The sequence below is a fragment of the Vanacampus margaritifer genome, chromosome 16, assembly GCF_051991255.1.
Source record: "Vanacampus margaritifer isolate UIUO_Vmar chromosome 16, RoL_Vmar_1.0, whole genome shotgun sequence".
Classification (NCBI taxonomy): Eukaryota; Metazoa; Chordata; class Actinopteri; order Syngnathiformes; family Syngnathidae; genus Vanacampus; species Vanacampus margaritifer.
In genome coordinates this window covers 4,870,074-4,886,760 of record NC_135447.1, presented here as the reverse complement: position 1 = coordinate 4,886,760, position 16,687 = coordinate 4,870,074, and the positions used below count along the sequence as shown (strand labels likewise).

Below are 16,687 nucleotides of genomic sequence, written 5' to 3'. Positions count from 1 at the left end.
ACGTGATCCCAAGATGTTGGAAAACCGTTTTAATTGCATTTTACCTACAAAAACAACACACCCAATTAACCTCCTGAACATGTTATCTAATAATGCACCTAACTCACAAACCTTTTCATCTTGAAGTGCAACAAATATTTGCGTTCGTTGAAACTGGATGTGGACCAGACAAAATGGAGACCCCCCCGGGTGTGTATGTGACGCATTGTAAAGCGCTTTGAGCACCATATGGTGTAGAAAGCGCTAAATAAGCTCAGTCCTTTTACTATATAAATAGATTAGTTACATTTCACAAAGGTTTTGAGTTCTTCCAGGAACTTGATGTATTGTTGATGCTCGATGGCGGTGCTCAGCTCCATCAGTTCATCTGCAAAGGTGTTGTCGACGCCCCGGTCGGCCAGAAAGTCCATCATGTGATCGTAGAGGGACTGAAAACAGACAATGGGTTTTTGTTGGTTGTGTTCTACATGAACAACATTGAAATCCATCCAACTCACATCATTCAGAGAGTCTTTGGTGAGTGTGTAGCTGGTTTCTTTCCAGTCCGCATCCCCTTCTGGCTGGAAGCTGACCTCAAAGATGCCGAAGATGTCGCTCTCCTCCTCTTCGCCATGTGCCAGCTAGCCAGAGCAGATCAAGTTCTCAATCTGATTTGTGCTGACACTTTTTTTTTTTTTTGTGTTCAAAATTGTGTTGGCTGAGTACCTCATCGTGAAGGAATTGGCAGTCAATCACCAGCGTATGTTTTGTCGTCTCTTTTGTAACTTCAACAACAAAGTTGGGTGTGGATAACATTTCAGGCTGCAAGAACAAACGGGATGCTTCTTATTTAAAAACTGGACATTGAAGTACTAAGGAGTTTGTTTGTCGTAGAAAAAAAACATGACTTGCTACCTCTTCCTCAGGCTTTTGCTCTCCTTGATCTGCCTCATCCTCAAAGTTAGGTAGAATGCTGTTATTGACATTGAACGTGACTGTGACTCTGTAAGGGGAGGATGGCAGAAAAAGACAAGTTGAAGAATACATTTCCTCAGCTCTGTCAACAAATAGCCTTACTTTTCTCCAGCAACGTTTTTTGTCAGTAGAGCCTCAGTGCCGTCCATAGACAGCTCCCAACCTCCAGATATCTTGGGTAGCGTTCCGCTTTTCTGAATCTTTTTCTCCTCCTTGATTTCATCAAATAGAAACTCCCCAAATGCCTTGTCACCTGTAGAAAGAAAAATATACATGTCAAATGCTCAAATAAAGGTTGGAAACCACTAATTCGACACAATGTACAGCCCTGGTTGTTTTGCCGTGACCAACAACTCTCCTGCAAGAGTGATTTTGCGGCGAATAGCTCTGATTGGTAAATCGTTGGAGCGATATATTCTTGACCTGGCGTGAACGGCTATTTTACCGTGATTACAGTACGTTGGCCCATGAATGGTATGTTACGGAATTGGTTATTTTGCCGTGAGTCATGCACTGTGCGTGGTTCCTGCCTCGTACCCGGCGTTAAATGAAATTCAAGGTGAGTACTGACCAGCTAGCGATATCGTGCTATGATTAGCTAGTCGTCATGAGCGCTAATAAAAATATTTGTTTTTCCACAAATTGTCTTGTGGAGGAGGCTTTCCCTAACAAATAAGCACATTTTAAAATAAGCTATTACCCTCCTACTGTAATCTTTTTACACGCCGTTACGCCAGTTGGCGACTCACTCATTTTACGGCAAACTCTTAAAATAAAATAAAAGATTTACCCTCTGTGTGCATTCCGCCGCATCCACACGAGGCCGAAGGATTCAACAATTTCGAAGTGAACAGCTTTGGTCTGTACCCCGACGCTCCGTTGCCGTTCATCATCCAGAGGGAGCGGGTGAAGGGTCTGGCTAAGGCCGCGTTCGGCGAGCAGAGTGCCGGGCAACTCAGCGGCAGAGCCCGTGCCGTGGATGTGGAGGCCGTCGGAAGGCGGAGAGCGGCTCCCACCGCGCGGACAACAGACTTAAACATGTTCGAATATTGTGCTCTATTGGAGTAGTTGGGACACTGCAAACCCTTCCGACTAGGTAAAATTGTGGCTACTAGATGAGGATGCCGCAACACACGTGTGTGGAAGGACACATTGACCTGTCGTAACGTTTGCGCCGGAAGTAATGTTTGACGTAAAGGAAGCAGAAAGCTCACATGCCTCATTTCGCAATTTGTCGTACGTCGGACGTCGCTGCCATATTGGATGTGGCATGATGCCAACTATTAAGCGTCATATTGTCTAACGCTCATTCATTGCATTAAGACTTCCTTACTTTTGATTATATTTGGCTATTTTGCTTATATCATTTGAGAGCAGAATCTATTACACATAATAAAGCAATGGCACCTACATAGTAGCCGCCATGTTTCTAACTTCTTCAGGCCGAAACAGTCGATTAGACAAGATTTGAGTGAATCACCCCCGTCCACTAACTTTGACGGGCGAGTTTGACAGATAAAATAAAGGCACTGTTCATAAAGTGTTACATACCTCGTTTTAGTCCGCTCTGCTCGGTGCTCACTCCACTTGCGGTTCTCCTGCCTCATCAGTTTTTGTCCGTTTACATTTAAGTCCACCTCCTCAAACTCACAGAACATTACTATGACATCACCTTTTAGGTCTTTGAAAACCATGTTTGAAAGCTTTGTCGTCATCAAGGCCATCAGACAAAATTGATCATCAAATATTTTGAATACAACTTACAGGTCGCAGGTGAGTTGTTGGATCAAAATCTTGACTTTGATGTGCCGGGCTAAATCCTCAACCCAATGCGCTAGGTATAAATAATCCTGCGTCGGGTTCTACTGAGTGCTGGGTCAGAAACTCAAAAACTTCAAATGCATGACTTTTATTATAACAGGACATGCAGTTGTTCTGACATGGTGTAAAAATATTTAAGTTATTGTACAATCCTGAGTCGAAGTGTACAAAATCACAAAAGAAGCTTCCGTATCGTTCACAATCTGATTTACAAAGTGCGAAAGAACTGAGGGATAATTTCCTTCTTCATGCATAGCGTCCATTTTCTGAGTTAACCACAGACAATATCAAACTGTAAAATGTAAAGATGTGTTCATGCGACTTCCCCTGACGTGCCAGTACTACATTTGTAAAATGTGTCAAAACGGCATGCGCAAGTGGATGCAGATATTACAAAAGCAAATTCATGTTACATTGACGTGCCAGAACACTTTGTGAAAACGTGTTTACTGAATCAACTCGGCAGCCAATGCAAAGTGTAAAACCTCTTCAAGAGCACTTTGTATAAAGTCCGTACAAGGCCCAGTTTAGTCGGAAATGAACATTCGTTGGCGGCTTGACAACTTTTTGTCAATATTTGGTTTCCAAATATTTCTATTCCACATTGTCTGACGATGAATTGTTATTTATACTCAAGGTGAGACTATACAAGCAAAAGAAAAGAAACCCAGAACAAATCCGTTTTCCCATTTAACATGGGGTTATAAAAAGCTATTGACAACTCGATAGTTGATTGTGAATGTGCAGATTCATGCTGCAGTGACACTGATTTAAGACCTAAGCGGGAGGTAGTGTAATCCAACACTATATACAGCATTACAATATGCTTTCTTGAGCACTTTCATGCCTTCATGATAGTCCTACATAGAGGGGGGTCCTTGGTTTACGACTTTCCTGTGACACCAGTGTAGACTGATTTTTATAACAACGCTGTATTAAATTCTGCTAGTCCACAAATATAAAATAAAACTAATTTTATTCTCTTACCTTCAGCCCGATGGTTAATTTTCACACCGGAAGCATAAATCGAGGATCCCCTGTATCCCTGGATTAGTGAAGTGCACTAAACACACGCGTTTAGTGCTTGGTCGGGCGCAGTTTGCGGCCAAAGTACTCCGGTGCTGCATCAAGCAACCATTCGGCATCTACCAGACACAAGTCCCTCATGTAGCAGCGTGAGGTGTGCAGAAGCTCGTTGAACACCACATATGCTGGTTTGGCCTGGAAAAGGACAGACGAAGGGTGGATGGCCACCGACTGGTGGGTGTCCAGGGCTAAGTAGCTGCCGTCGGGTTGAAGCTCCGCGGCGTTGATGAACATCCCGTGGGCGAGGCATTGGCGAACCTTCCCCGTGTCCGCTCCACATGACTCCAGCTTTAAGTTCAGCTGACGGAACGATAAGCAAAACAGAGCCGTTATCATGGTTATCATATAAATAGTGCAATGAAATGAAACAGTCAAAACCCATCCAAGAGACTTAGAAAACAATGACCAAACAGTACTGGCTGTGCTCTGATCAAAAGGCACTGCTGACATCTGCTGGCCATTGCACCTCATTACAATCCTACATTTTTAAATTATTATTATATTTTTTTTTTTATTACTAGTTTCCATCAAAACATAATTTAAGACAGAGCTTTGGAGCCATCAAAGCATTGTATAAAGATTAAAAAAAATGCAAATAGAATAAAAAATGAGTTTTATAAAACAATAGCGAAATCACTACTGCATTCGAATTTGTGGAAATATACCTTAAGGCAGATTTCTCTGAGTTGACCTTGGACATCTTTCACTAGACTCATGTTCCTGCTGTTGACAAAATTCTCCCGACACCACTCCTTTAAAAAGAAAAACATACGTCAAGTAGCTCGGTGAAATCTGATCAACTATCGTACAGTGCTAACATGCAATACTCGCCTTATTCCCGCTGACTTTCTTGAATGCTCTGTAAATGCTGAGGAGTGTCATGTGATCTCCTTCGCTGGACATGAACTTCTTGCGCACAGCGAGAACCTCTTCTCGCCGCGCCGGCGGGTTGTACAGCACGGTGTCCACTGACAGCAGAGACACGATGCTTAAAATCTCCTCGGAGCAGGCGTAGTTGGGGGATAGCAGGATGGTCTGCAAAGGGTGAAAGTGTCAACACTGATGTGTCCTGCTCTAGCGTAGCGTGTCAAATCAGCAAGGCTGCATGGAGTATAGTGTGTTCCGCCACTACTCACAGCAAGTCATGCTGCAAATAGTGAAACGACGCAAATAACTGACACCCTTCACTCATTCACTGCCACTGACGGCAAAAATTCATTTGACCTATTTCTATTAGTTTAACATTTTTTTCCCCACTTGTTAACAAGAGTATGAAAACCTAGAATTTTTTTAATGGTACATTTAGAACAGATAGAAAATTTGTGATTAAACGTGAGTTAACTAGTTAAGTCATGCGATTAATTACAATTAAATATTTTAAATGCCTGTCGGCCCTAATGTTTTATCTTTTTAAAAAAAAATTAATTTATGGCAGGGAATGACTTAATAATCGAATCATAATTTGCGGACTCGGGTCAAATGGTGTGCTGTCACAGGAACCGGGTGTTTTGTTTACAATTGCAATTGTTTGCAATTAAACATTGTAATCGCCTGACACCCCTAATTTTCACGATCGCGATTAATCACAAATTTGATATCTGTTCTAAATGTACACAATTTTTTTTTTGAGGTCTTCATACTCCTAACAAAAGTGGAACAAAAAACAAATAAAAATAGTTCAAATGAATTTTTGACGTCTAAAGCCGTCAATGGCAGTGAATGAGTTAAAAAGGTTTATAATTACCTATGGATTGCCACAAATCACTACAATCCATGTCGACATATCTCAAAGGCACCAATACGCCACGAGATTACACCAAAGTACTACTTTTGTCAGAACACAAGAACAAATAGATGTATTGTTGCCTTAATCAAGCGCAGCAGGTTGTTGCATTGGACAAATGTGATGTCAACACACGTGACGCGGCACATTTATCTCCGAGAAGGGACGTGAAAAAGCGAAACTGTTTACGGTATATATGATGACAAATGTAACCTAAGACTAAATAAATTTTACAATTTATAAAGTCTCAATTATTGCCCAAGCTTGAAGCCCAGAAGGACAAGAGAATGGCCCCACAACCTTGGCATATCTTGGCTCCAGGGGGAAGCTGGACATCTTCTTCCCCAAAGCAGTGAGGAGGACCTGCCCGTTGTTCCTCTCCGCAGCCCCCAGCAGCTCCAAATGCTCCACGGCCGAGCGAATGGCATCTGGAAATTGGTGTGGCGAAACCGCATGTTACCAGGTGGTCCACGAAAATGCTCTTCAGCTCATAATCTGTTGTTATCTTACCTGGGGAGGGTTTGGACATGAAATCAAAATTCATAACATCTTGAATCCCTAAAGCCATGAGCTGTAGCATCACACTGGCTAAGTTGCACCTAGAAAAACAACAAGCCGCTCGGTTACTTTGACCCATTTGCAAATCTTCGCCCGCGAGTGTGTACTTGGCCTAATGATCTGCTAGAAACAAACAAAAGGGTTACCTCTGAATCTCAGGCACGGTCATAGGGATGAGATGATCAAATTCCTGCTCCGTGTAGAGACGGTAGCACATTCCCGAGTCTTCCCTGCCGGCCCGGCCAGCTCGCTGCCACGCCTGCGCCTTAGAAACCCGCTGCACTGCCAGGACCTCCAGACCACTGTCTGAGAGCCAATCGACAACCAGCGTTCATTTTTTTTCTTTTTTTCTGGAGAGCTCAGTATTGTTCATTCGATTTGACATGTCATCATTGCTCTCCTTTTTTAAAAAAAAAAAAATATTATTTTTTTTGTATGTGGGTGAGAATGTGTATGTGCGCGTGCGCGTGTGTGTGTATTCATTAGTTCACCTAAAACCTATTAAAAAAAAAATCCCATACTAATAATATAATATAATAATAAATTGCCAAATGCAGAAACATCAATGTAAGTTATCACGATGCGGTGGCTCTCGCTAACAGGCAGAATTAAGTAACCAGAATTAGGTTAAAAAATTCTATATACGTAGACCATGTTTCTATAAATTTTGATATTTGGTTTTTATTTGAGGCAGATGTTTTTTCCATTAAAATGTGATTTATGAGGAGGTTAGACCATTGGTCGATATTCAGAGTTTGTTTATTTTTCCAGTTAACAAGAATTGGTTTTTTTTGCGATAGTAAGGGCTACAAGTGTAGATTGAAATTGTTTATGTGGTAAGTCAGTTGTTGTTAGGTCACCTAGCAAACACAAGTTTGGAGATAAAGGTATCCTACAGTCCAAAATAGCGGAAAGTTTTTCTAAGACTTTAGTCCAGAAATACATAACCGGAGTACATAACCATAAAGCATGAACATAAGTGTCTGTCGTGTTTTGTGAACATTGGAGACAAATGTCGCAGTCTGAGAGTCCCATTTCCTTCATCATATATTGAGTAATGTATGTTCTGTGAATAATTTTATATTGGATAAGTTGTAAATTTGTGTGTTTTGTCATTTTAAATGCGTTTTCACAAACTTGAATCCAAAAGTCAGATTCCGGTGCAATAGACAAGTCTGTCTCCCATTTCGAGATGGGTGAAGACATTTTATCAGTATATGAAAGTAACTTATATATTTTTGAAAGTTTTTTTTGTTGTTGTCGGAGAAAGCTTGTTAATATCTTTAGCTAAAACAGGCGGTTGGAGCGTACCCCGAAGTGTCGGAATTTTTTTCTTTATCATATTTTTAACTTGGAGATAATGTAAAAAAAATTCTGTTTTTTATTTTGTATTTTTGGAGCAAGGACAACCAGCATTCAAAAATCAACATGATTCTAAAGATTAACTCGCATCACTTATCTTTTATTTTTTTTTTAATCATAGGCTCACCAGGATTGAAACGTTTGGCCTTCACCATCCCCGTATCAATGACATATTTGATCCCAGATATTGTAACGGACGTCTCCGCTATGTTGGTTGACAAGATGACCTTCCTGCAACCCTTGAATAACAAGAGAAGCCAATGCCGGCAATCAAACAAAACATTTTTGCTACATAGCACAAATAAGCTAACAGCTACATTGAAAAATCATTTCCACTTGATCTACAGTTACTCCTGACTTTACCTTCGGAGCTGCCTGAAAGACCCTGAGCTGTTGCGTCGGCGGCAGCGACGCATACAGAGGGATGACGAGCATCGGTCCACAGTTGTCAGGCAGATGCTTGGCAATGTCCCGGCATGTCCTCGCCAGAGCCTCGATCTCTTCCTGGCCCGTCATGAAGACCAATACGTCGTGTGATGGAGGTGCTTCCTGTGCGTAGACCAGACCGTCAAGCGGACTCGCACAAACCATATACGTAGGCACAAGGGTTTACTGGTACTTTTATGTTTACAGATATGATTATCAGAAAATTATAATTATGACAATTACTTAAAAACGGTTAATACACAGATATCCAGTAAAAGACATCCTTGTCGTGTGTCATCATTTGGTTAATGTTATTAATTTTTTTAAAGACAAGACCAGGGGTCAGCAACCTTTCATGTCAAAAGAGCCACGTTAGCCAAAATAACAAAAAAAAAAAAAAAAAGTGTCTGGAGCCACAAAACATTTGAACATTGTGATTTAGAGCTGCACCACAACACAAAATTATGACAGCAGCATCCAATACATACACATTTTTTCTACCTTTTTGTCTCCCATTTTTAGACTTCTGACTGTTAAATTTCTGCCACTTTTATTTAAAATTTTATGTAAATATTATGGAATTTTCTGCCTCGCCTTTCTTTTTTGGGCATTTTATGGCCATTGTTTAAATTTTTTGTTTTGACTTTTGCGCAATTCTAAAGATATTTCCATGATAGTTTTCTGCCTTTCTTTTGTTTTTTGGACATTTTATGGTTACTTTTTCAACATTTTCTTTTTCTGTCTTCCCCCCACAATTCTGACATTTTTGGCAATTTCAAGGACATTTTTTGGGTAAATTTCTGCTTTTCCTCTTCCTTTATTGACATTTTAGGTCATTTAAAAAAGTTTTTAATCTACCTTTCGTCTCTCTTCTAATTACAACTTACAAATTTGGACTCTTATATTTTTAAATATTTAATTATTTTTTAAACCTAAATTATTAATTAATCAGAAGAATATTTTTATCAAAAAAAAAAAAAGTGAAACAGAAAATCTTTTTGGAACGAATTAAAGAAGCGAATATTAATGCAATTTAAGATTTTTAAAAAATGAGCTAAGAAACGCTACGGTATCAAAAATTACAAAAGTAAACTTATAATGTAACCCATATTTAATTACTTATTTTTTGTTTCTTCATTGGAGACTACCTGATGTATCTGGAACACAGTGACAAGAGCAGCTTGCAGGTAGTCGGACAGAGCCTGCTTGGTGTAGTAGATCTGAATGGGATGCTGCCTGCCCTCCAGGTACAGTACAGGTGACTTGTTGAAGTATTCCGAGAACAGGTCCACATCCATTGTAGCCGACATCACTATCACCTGGCCAGGTTAAACAAAAAGAAAAATAATGAGACAAAAAATGATATTGTTTTACAAGAAAATAACATAACCATAAATGGCCAGCTAAGGCTCATAAGTGCTCGCTTTCTTATAAATTTGGGCTCCGCTACTGGTCGTCATGGCAACACAAGACTCACCACTGGCCCGAAAGTACAGTTATGGGGCCAGTCATTCACTTGCATGAGACGACTAGACATGAAATAGACATGAAAAAAAAAACATACTTTCAGAGGAATCTTGCCAAGTTCTTTGCGCCGGCGCTGAGCTGTCTTGACAACTCCAAACAGCACATCTGTGTGCACGGTGCGCTCGTGAGCCTCGTCCAGGACGACAACAGTGTAGCGCAGCAGTAACGGGTCACCAATGGCCTCGCGTAGGAGCATGCCATCAGTCATAAACTTCAGCTTCGTCTCGGGGGACGTGACGTCCTCAAAACGCACGGTGTAGCCCACCTGAAAATGGTTGCAAGTAGTAGAAGTAATTATTAATAAAAAAGTGTGGGGTCTTTTATGCACGGAATTATTTTTGGCCGTTGCATGTGTTTTTCTATTTTTTTTTTATACAGTATTACATATTATGGTGAACTCTTAGTCATGATTGGATGGACGAAGGGGACATACCAGCTTGCCAAGTTGCGTCCCCTTCTCTTCTGCCACCCTCCCTGCCAGTGATATCGCAGCCACTCGTCGGGGCTGGGTGATGGCAACAAGGCCCTGGCGTCCGATCCCAGCCTCATATAGATACTGGGGGATCTGGGTGGTCTTCCCTGAGCCGGTCTCACCTAAAAACACAGATTGGGTCTTGTCAAAAAACAAGCAATGTGTTATCACAGCATAGGTGTCAATAGTACCCATACTCTGTACATTAATATTATTCTATTTATTGTGTTTTATGTTTGCTCTTATGTGTAGAACCTTGTTACAGCTGTGTTTTTTTTTTAAGTGTAGAAAATATAGTTGGGCAGAGTATAAGTAGACACTTTAGTAAACAGTAGATTCATTAGCTGTACTTGAGCAAAAAGGGGGAAAAATGCACATAAGTGCAAAGGTAAATATGCCTTTTTACAGCGCTTTGCTATGTTAATGAGCAACGAAAAAATGCAATATTAGCTAACGATAACTGGAAAAATAAACCTCTATTTTTTTTTCGACTGAACAAGCTGGCACAAGACAACGCTAAATACAGTAACAAAGTATTTGTACTTCGTTACTGTCGAAAGCATTACACAACAGATTGTGCTCGATAACAAGTTACCTATCAGAATAGCATTGTGGAGCTGCCTCAGCTGGCTCAAAAGTTGAGTCCTCGCTTGATAAATGGGAAGCTGTTTCCTCTGGACATCAATCGGCGTGGTCGCTTTTGCCTTTCGAGGCAGCAGCATGCCAGGCTTCTGCTTGTCGAGGCGGAAGAAAACGGACCCCGGCTTGAATTTTTTGGCCGGAGGATGGTCGGGATCGTAGGGCATGATCTAGAAGACAAGTTTTCCTGAGAGCACTCGCTGTCGCGTCTTTAAGGCTCGATTCAATGTCAGCAAATGAGAACAAAAATGGTTTTCATGCTCACGAGGAGGTACAGCCAAGTGCCACTGCGGTTGTTTTGCTCACGCTTAAAAAAATGGCCCACGAGGTTACGCCGTCGCATGTGTTTGACGTCATAGACACTACCACTGCCACTTTATTTAGCGTTTTTTTTTTTGATGGGGGGGGGGGGGTGCAACTAGCTACAAATTTAGCGATATTTCAACCCCCGTTGTCGGAAATCTTAATCTTTTGGTATTGGTTTATTAATGCTACCAGAACCACTACCGCCCCCTATTGGAGAAAGAGCAGTCGCATTTTTGTGGCATCTAATTTGTTTAAGCATGAAGTGAACGTAATCATGGTTCAGTTCACCGAGGAAATACTTTTAAAACACATTTTTCTTTTTCACCACTGTCTTACATTCCAACCATGACACAGCCATGAATGACTAATGATTTTAACTCAACAACTCATTTGAGCAAACAGTTCTGTTATATGTCATTTATAGGAAATCACCTTGCAATGTTACTCGGGACTTGATTGGCATCCCGTAATCCACATAACGTGTTTTTTTCCAAAACACGAACATGACACACGCAAAAAACGACATAATTTGTGGCAATTTGGCAAAAAAAAAGATTAGAGGCAAAATGGTGAATAAACTATCTTATTTGCCAGCAACACATATAAGTGTGCTTCGAAAGATGAATGTTGTAGTCATCAACAAAAAATATTCAATTAATATTAATAAATAAACTAACAAATAAATAATGTCTTAACAAAAAAAACTTTATTCCATAAAATTGTGGACTCAAGCTTGAATATTTTAGGTGTTGAAAACACGTTATGTAGGTTATGTTTGGGAACAAGTTCTTTATTGGAAAAATATACCTTGTGACATCAAGTTATTTTTTCCCCTGCAATTTAAAGCATCGTGAGTTATTGCGACCTTCTTGTGCTCAGGTTAATGTTGGGGATTAAAGCAGCATTTGTATCTGGAGCCAACGCTTCTCTGGAATCGCTCAGTGAATAACCTTCTCTTGTTTTTAGTGGAAATACTTTCCTGTCTGGATGTGACTCAGTTGCATTTGTCTTTCCTGGACCGCAATGTTTCTGTAGTCTTTCTATAATCATTTGATATTCAAACCATTAAGTTGAGTAACAGCTACACTTTACTTGGTATGCCCCCCAGTGTCATTCTTTTCTTTCTCATTATAGGAACGCTAGCTTGAGTTTGTTTAATGCTGGACCCGCACAAACCTAAACAACTACAGAGCACATTTCCAGTAAATTGTAAACAAGCATGCATGCTTCTGACTAAATTACTCATACTAACTTTTTGGCAATCAAACCTCACTGGCTGTCTGAATTAAGTTGTTTTTTTTTAGTTATTCTTCTTAATTTGACTGCTTTTTTTTTTTTTTTTTACTATAACAATGTTATCAGTGAAAAACTCGTACCGCTAAGAGATAACGGAAAGAATAAAAAAAAAACATTTTGAGTCAAGTAAATTGCCAATCTAGTGAGAATAATTATTCTTTAGTTTCAGAGTTTGGGAGCAATCAAAATTCCAGCGTGTCCCATTATTTGAGGGTCATGATAATAATAACATAAATTAAGGTATTTCAAAAGTACAGGGTCAAATATTGACGTCTCCAAAGGGCCGGCGTTTTGCCAACTGTTTTTGTCCTCAAACGCCTTCATCCATTTTCTGGCCCGCTATCGGGCCGTCTGGAGCTCAACCCATCCAGGTCAAGCGTTTACCACCGAATGTATTGTTCTTGTGTCATGTTGGTAAATGATTAGCTGGATCAATATATCTATGTCATGTTTGTGTCTGAGGTCATGTTGTCTGTTTTCCTTCTCGTTTCCTCCCAAGTACCTCTTGTTGTTTTACCTCTCGTCTTTCCCCTTCTTGAACGTTGCCCACCTCACCCATTGCTCCGCTTTCCTTTTCCTCTTCCTGTCTTCCAGCTGCGGCCCTCACTGCCTCATCTACGGTATCTCATCCTCAAATTCTTGGATCTTGGTTCTTTCCGCGCTCTCTGTCCCGATCTGAATGTTCCAGCTTGAGCCAATAAGAGTGGTTTTCGTTTCGTTTAAGAACTAGATCTTTTTCGGATTTCTTCGGCGTTCAGCCCTTTTTCCCCATGCTGCCGTTTCGCGGTGGATTTGGTGATAAGCTTATTGAGACGTGATTTAATCTTTCCAAAGTCGACATCTCCTGAGGTTGGCGGTTCCACAGGATAGGAAAAAACCAGGTGGACTCGTCACGGACTAGTTTGGATTTAGGTTAGACTGTTTTTGTTTTTAAATCCATCTTTAGCTTAAAGACTTTCATGACTCTTCTTCATTGTTTTCCTGAACATTTCACCTTTGCTTTATCAAACAATTTTATGATTTTTGGTCCCTTATCTCTTTTCTGTTATCTTCTGCTGCTTTGGTCTTTGGGTCTATAATCCTTAATTCGGTTCCATATCCTCGCACAAGCTGTCATCAAATGTTCCACCTTCAGGTCAGCTTTGATTTAAGTTCTTTCAATACTGTGTCTATGTCCTCTTTCTGTGTTGGGTATTTTCTTCCTGAAATCATTGCCGAAGGGAAAGCCATTACAGTATATTGTGTGCAAGTAATTTAATAGCTGTCTACTATTTGAAGTGACATTCGAGTTAAATCCTTCCCTTTCTTTGTTTTATATGGTATACATTAATACACTGTTTGTATTAATATGAAGGCCCCTATATCGCAACCTATGTTAATCACACTAAATAATTATTGAAAAATCTACAAAATAAAAATTATTTATACTGTAGAATACCAAACAGCACAATGTATTTACAATGCCAGGGACAATCTATTAATGAAACCATTTCATTGTTTCAAACAAGAGTGAGATTTAAAGCAACACTAAGGAACTTTCAGTTTATATTGAATATGGCGGCGTCATATAGACAAAAAGTGGTAATGTTATGCCTGAAGGAAGACCACATTACCCATGAGGACAAGCACATTGTGTCGCTTTTTAGCTCACGCCAGCGAGTGAAAGCTGGGCCATTGTTGATCCTTGACTCTCCTTTTATCTGAGATCCTTTTTTGGTCACCCCAGACAAAACTTTTCAGTTGTTTGCAGCTTCTGCCAGGAAAGCAGTAATCTTGCGTCGACATTCAAATTGACTTTTGTCTTTGTAACGACTGGGGAAAGGAGGAAGTGACGTATGCCATAACGCAGTCAGCACATTTGTAGTTTTTTGTGTGGCAATGTTCCTACCATCCTCCTCAAAGTTGCTTAGTGCCGGTAAAAATGATACAGACCCTCTCAGGCCATGGCAAAGGTACCACTCAACTAGTTTTAAGTCCATGTTTCATCAGAAGAGTTGTGAAAATATTTTATTAAGGGTGAAAAGTTCCTTAGTGCTACTTTAATGAATATTTCAATCAAAAGACTACACTTGATTTTTGGGCCTGCGATTTGATTCAGAATCAATTTTCGATTAAGAACGATTTTTGATTCAAAATGATTTGATTGACAATGATTTTTTCTTCAATCTATACATGTGCAAAGAATTGTAATGATCTACTCCATTCTGACTCGCTAATGCTAATTAGTGCGCTACTCGCGGCACTTTTATTACTCAAAAGAACGGCTCCGCGCTGAAGAAAAACAACCTTTTATTGGAATAACTTGATCGTGACTTTTTTCTTCTACTCTCCAATGTGACTACAACTTAAGAGTGTATTAGACCGCGTGGAGCCACACTGCCCCTCAGTGGCCAAAAGGGGTATAACATGAACAGTGCTCCAAATAAAGGCACACACACACGCACAAAGGCAAGACAGTATAAAATAATTTAAATAAAATCGATTTTGGGACATTTAAAATCGATTCTGAATCGTACTAAATGAGAATCGATTTTTTGGCACACCCCTACTATTTAAAGTACAAGCACTGTGGTAGACAATTAAATAAAACCTTCCATACAAGATATTTAAAATACAACTAGGATGGATTGCTGTTTAAAAAAAATATATATAATAATTCTAACAACTTATCACCAAACAAAAGCAAACTTTTCTTTGCCACTCTCCACTTATTGACTCTTGACTCCTGCATGGCCCAAAACACATTACCTCTAGTATGTACACTTATCTTCTTCCGCAACAGTTTTACAGGAATCTCGATTCACACCAAACATGCAACATTTATCATACTAAACTTGAGTGACATACAAGATATTTCCACAGAAGTTAACCACAGGCAACTTTCCATCGCCCCATCGTATTTGCTCAATTTTTCTGTCCTATCATCTCTTAAAGGAGCACCACCCCCAACACTTTGCTTGCCTCCTGGTGAGTACTGTACTTTTGGACTGTTTCCACAAGAGATTAAGTGTGATTCAAAAGAGTACTTTGTTAGATGTATATATCTATATAGGCCTGATGAATCCTTATAATTGATCAGGTCTGTATCAGGCAAAAGAGTATTCTTATGTGGTCAGTATGCTTCTGACACAAAAATCCGTTTCCAGGTCACACCTCTCAGTCTTGCAAAGGAGTCGGCGACCAATGTCAGTCTGACCCATCAAGATTCATGAGGGAGGCTAAACTCCTTTGTTGACCCTTATATATGCCGATAGAGCTATACAAATTCAATTTCATGCAACAAATTATGAAAACCATCTTAGCAACATCAGAACAGCCAGACGGTGCTGCCAAAGGGGGATAAAGAGAGAGAGAGCAAAAGGGGGTTGGTTGGTGTTCAAGTGAGCAAAAGTATTGAAACAGACATTATTAGTATGGAGAAAGAAAAGGTCCGTTTACGATCCAAAACACACAAGTTCATCTCTGAATCATGGTGAAGGTTATGTCTTCCATGGGTGCATCTGGAACAAGACTCACTATGGATGGACTACTATTTATATAGCGCTTTTTTAGCCATAGTGCTCAAAGCGCTCTACGTAGCCTCACATTCACCCGTTCACACACCAGTGGTCGGCTGCCGCCAGGTCCACTGGAAGCAAATCGGGGTTCAGTGTCTTGCCAAGGACACTTCAACATTGTCACCGGGGGGGGGGATTGAACCCACAACCTCATGTATGGGAGAGGACCACTCTACCACTGAGCCAGGCCGCCAGAAACAGGCGCACTAGTCTCTATATTCATTCATATGATGATCTGAAAACCAAAATGTCTTTGGTATACAATAAAATAAAATGAATTTACCATGACTATCATTACCCTACAGACAGGCGGCAGTCGCCCTTGAGCTAGACATGTCTTGTACCATCTATACAACAGTGATTCATGCCCTCGTCTAAGCGGGTCCAAGTTCAGGGCTCTTCAGACGGGTTGTACACTCTAAAAACAGTTTGATCCAAAGTAACCCAATTATGGATCAAAATTGGACCGATCCACTTTATGGGTCAATTTGGCCCAAATTTCTGGGTTGTTTTATACGAAATGACCCCATTTTTTGACCCAAGTAAAGGATCTGACCAATATTTACGAGTTACACTAAAAAAAACAATTTCTTGAAAGATGGCTTAAATAGACCTAAGTAGAGGATCGGTCCATTTTTGACGTAACTGTTTTTTAGAGTGTATGCTTTGTTCCTAACCATATTTTTTAGCTGTGGTGTTTTGGGTCATTATCCAGTTGGAGGACGCATGACCTGCAGCACATTTTGGTCCAAAACACTTGAGCATTCGCCTTTACAGGACCAATAAAGTCCAGCTAACTGCAAAAAAAGTGAAAAAAAAATTCTCAAGTAATATGTACAGTAAGTGGAAAGCCTAATTTGTACTTAGCTCTTATTTACACTACTTTCCATGCACTCCAAT

At 40.2% G+C, this 16,687-nt stretch overlaps 2 protein-coding genes across 5 annotated transcripts in view; both read right to left on the bottom strand.

Annotated features, from left to right (window-relative positions):
• Positions 1 to 14: 14 nt before the first annotated feature.
• On the bottom strand, positions 15 to 2,145 carry c1qbp (complement component 1, q subcomponent binding protein). Its single transcript, XM_077547059.1, has 6 exons — positions 1,745 to 2,145; positions 1,057 to 1,207; positions 895 to 982; positions 706 to 801; positions 498 to 620; positions 15 to 428 (listed from the first exon to the last, which is right to left on the bottom strand). The coding sequence occupies exons 1-6, from the start codon at positions 1,992 to 1,994 to the stop codon at positions 279 to 281; spliced, it is 858 nt and encodes a 285-aa protein (XP_077403185.1). The 5' UTR covers positions 1,995 to 2,145; the 3' UTR covers positions 15 to 278.
• A 702-nt stretch (positions 2,146 to 2,847) lies between these two features.
• Positions 2,848 to 16,687, bottom strand: part of dhx33 (DEAH (Asp-Glu-Ala-His) box polypeptide 33) — a 29,267-nt gene continuing 15,427 nt past the window's right edge. For 2 of the 4 annotated variants that reach the window (XM_077547042.1, XM_077547041.1), the window contains exons 4-15: positions 10,585 to 13,432; positions 9,951 to 10,111; positions 9,555 to 9,782; positions 9,139 to 9,309; positions 7,928 to 8,113; positions 7,692 to 7,803; positions 6,349 to 6,508; positions 6,155 to 6,243; positions 5,945 to 6,072; positions 4,693 to 4,896; positions 4,527 to 4,613; positions 2,848 to 4,161 (exon numbers count right to left, since the gene is read on the bottom strand). In XM_077547042.1, coding sequence (XP_077403168.1) covers positions 3,853 to 4,161; positions 4,527 to 4,613; positions 4,693 to 4,896; positions 5,945 to 6,072; positions 6,155 to 6,243; positions 6,349 to 6,508; positions 7,692 to 7,803; positions 7,928 to 8,113; positions 9,139 to 9,309; positions 9,555 to 9,782; positions 9,951 to 10,111; positions 10,585 to 10,795 — 2,046 coding nt within the window. In that variant the 5' untranslated portion in view covers positions 10,796 to 13,432 and the 3' untranslated portion in view covers positions 2,848 to 3,852. The remainder of the gene's footprint in view (positions 4,162 to 4,526; positions 4,614 to 4,692; positions 4,897 to 5,944; positions 6,073 to 6,154; positions 6,244 to 6,348; positions 6,509 to 7,691; positions 7,804 to 7,927; positions 8,114 to 9,138; positions 9,310 to 9,554; positions 9,783 to 9,950; positions 10,112 to 10,584; positions 13,433 to 16,687) is intronic. The other 2 variants (XM_077547043.1, XM_077547044.1) reach the window with 2 other exon arrangements.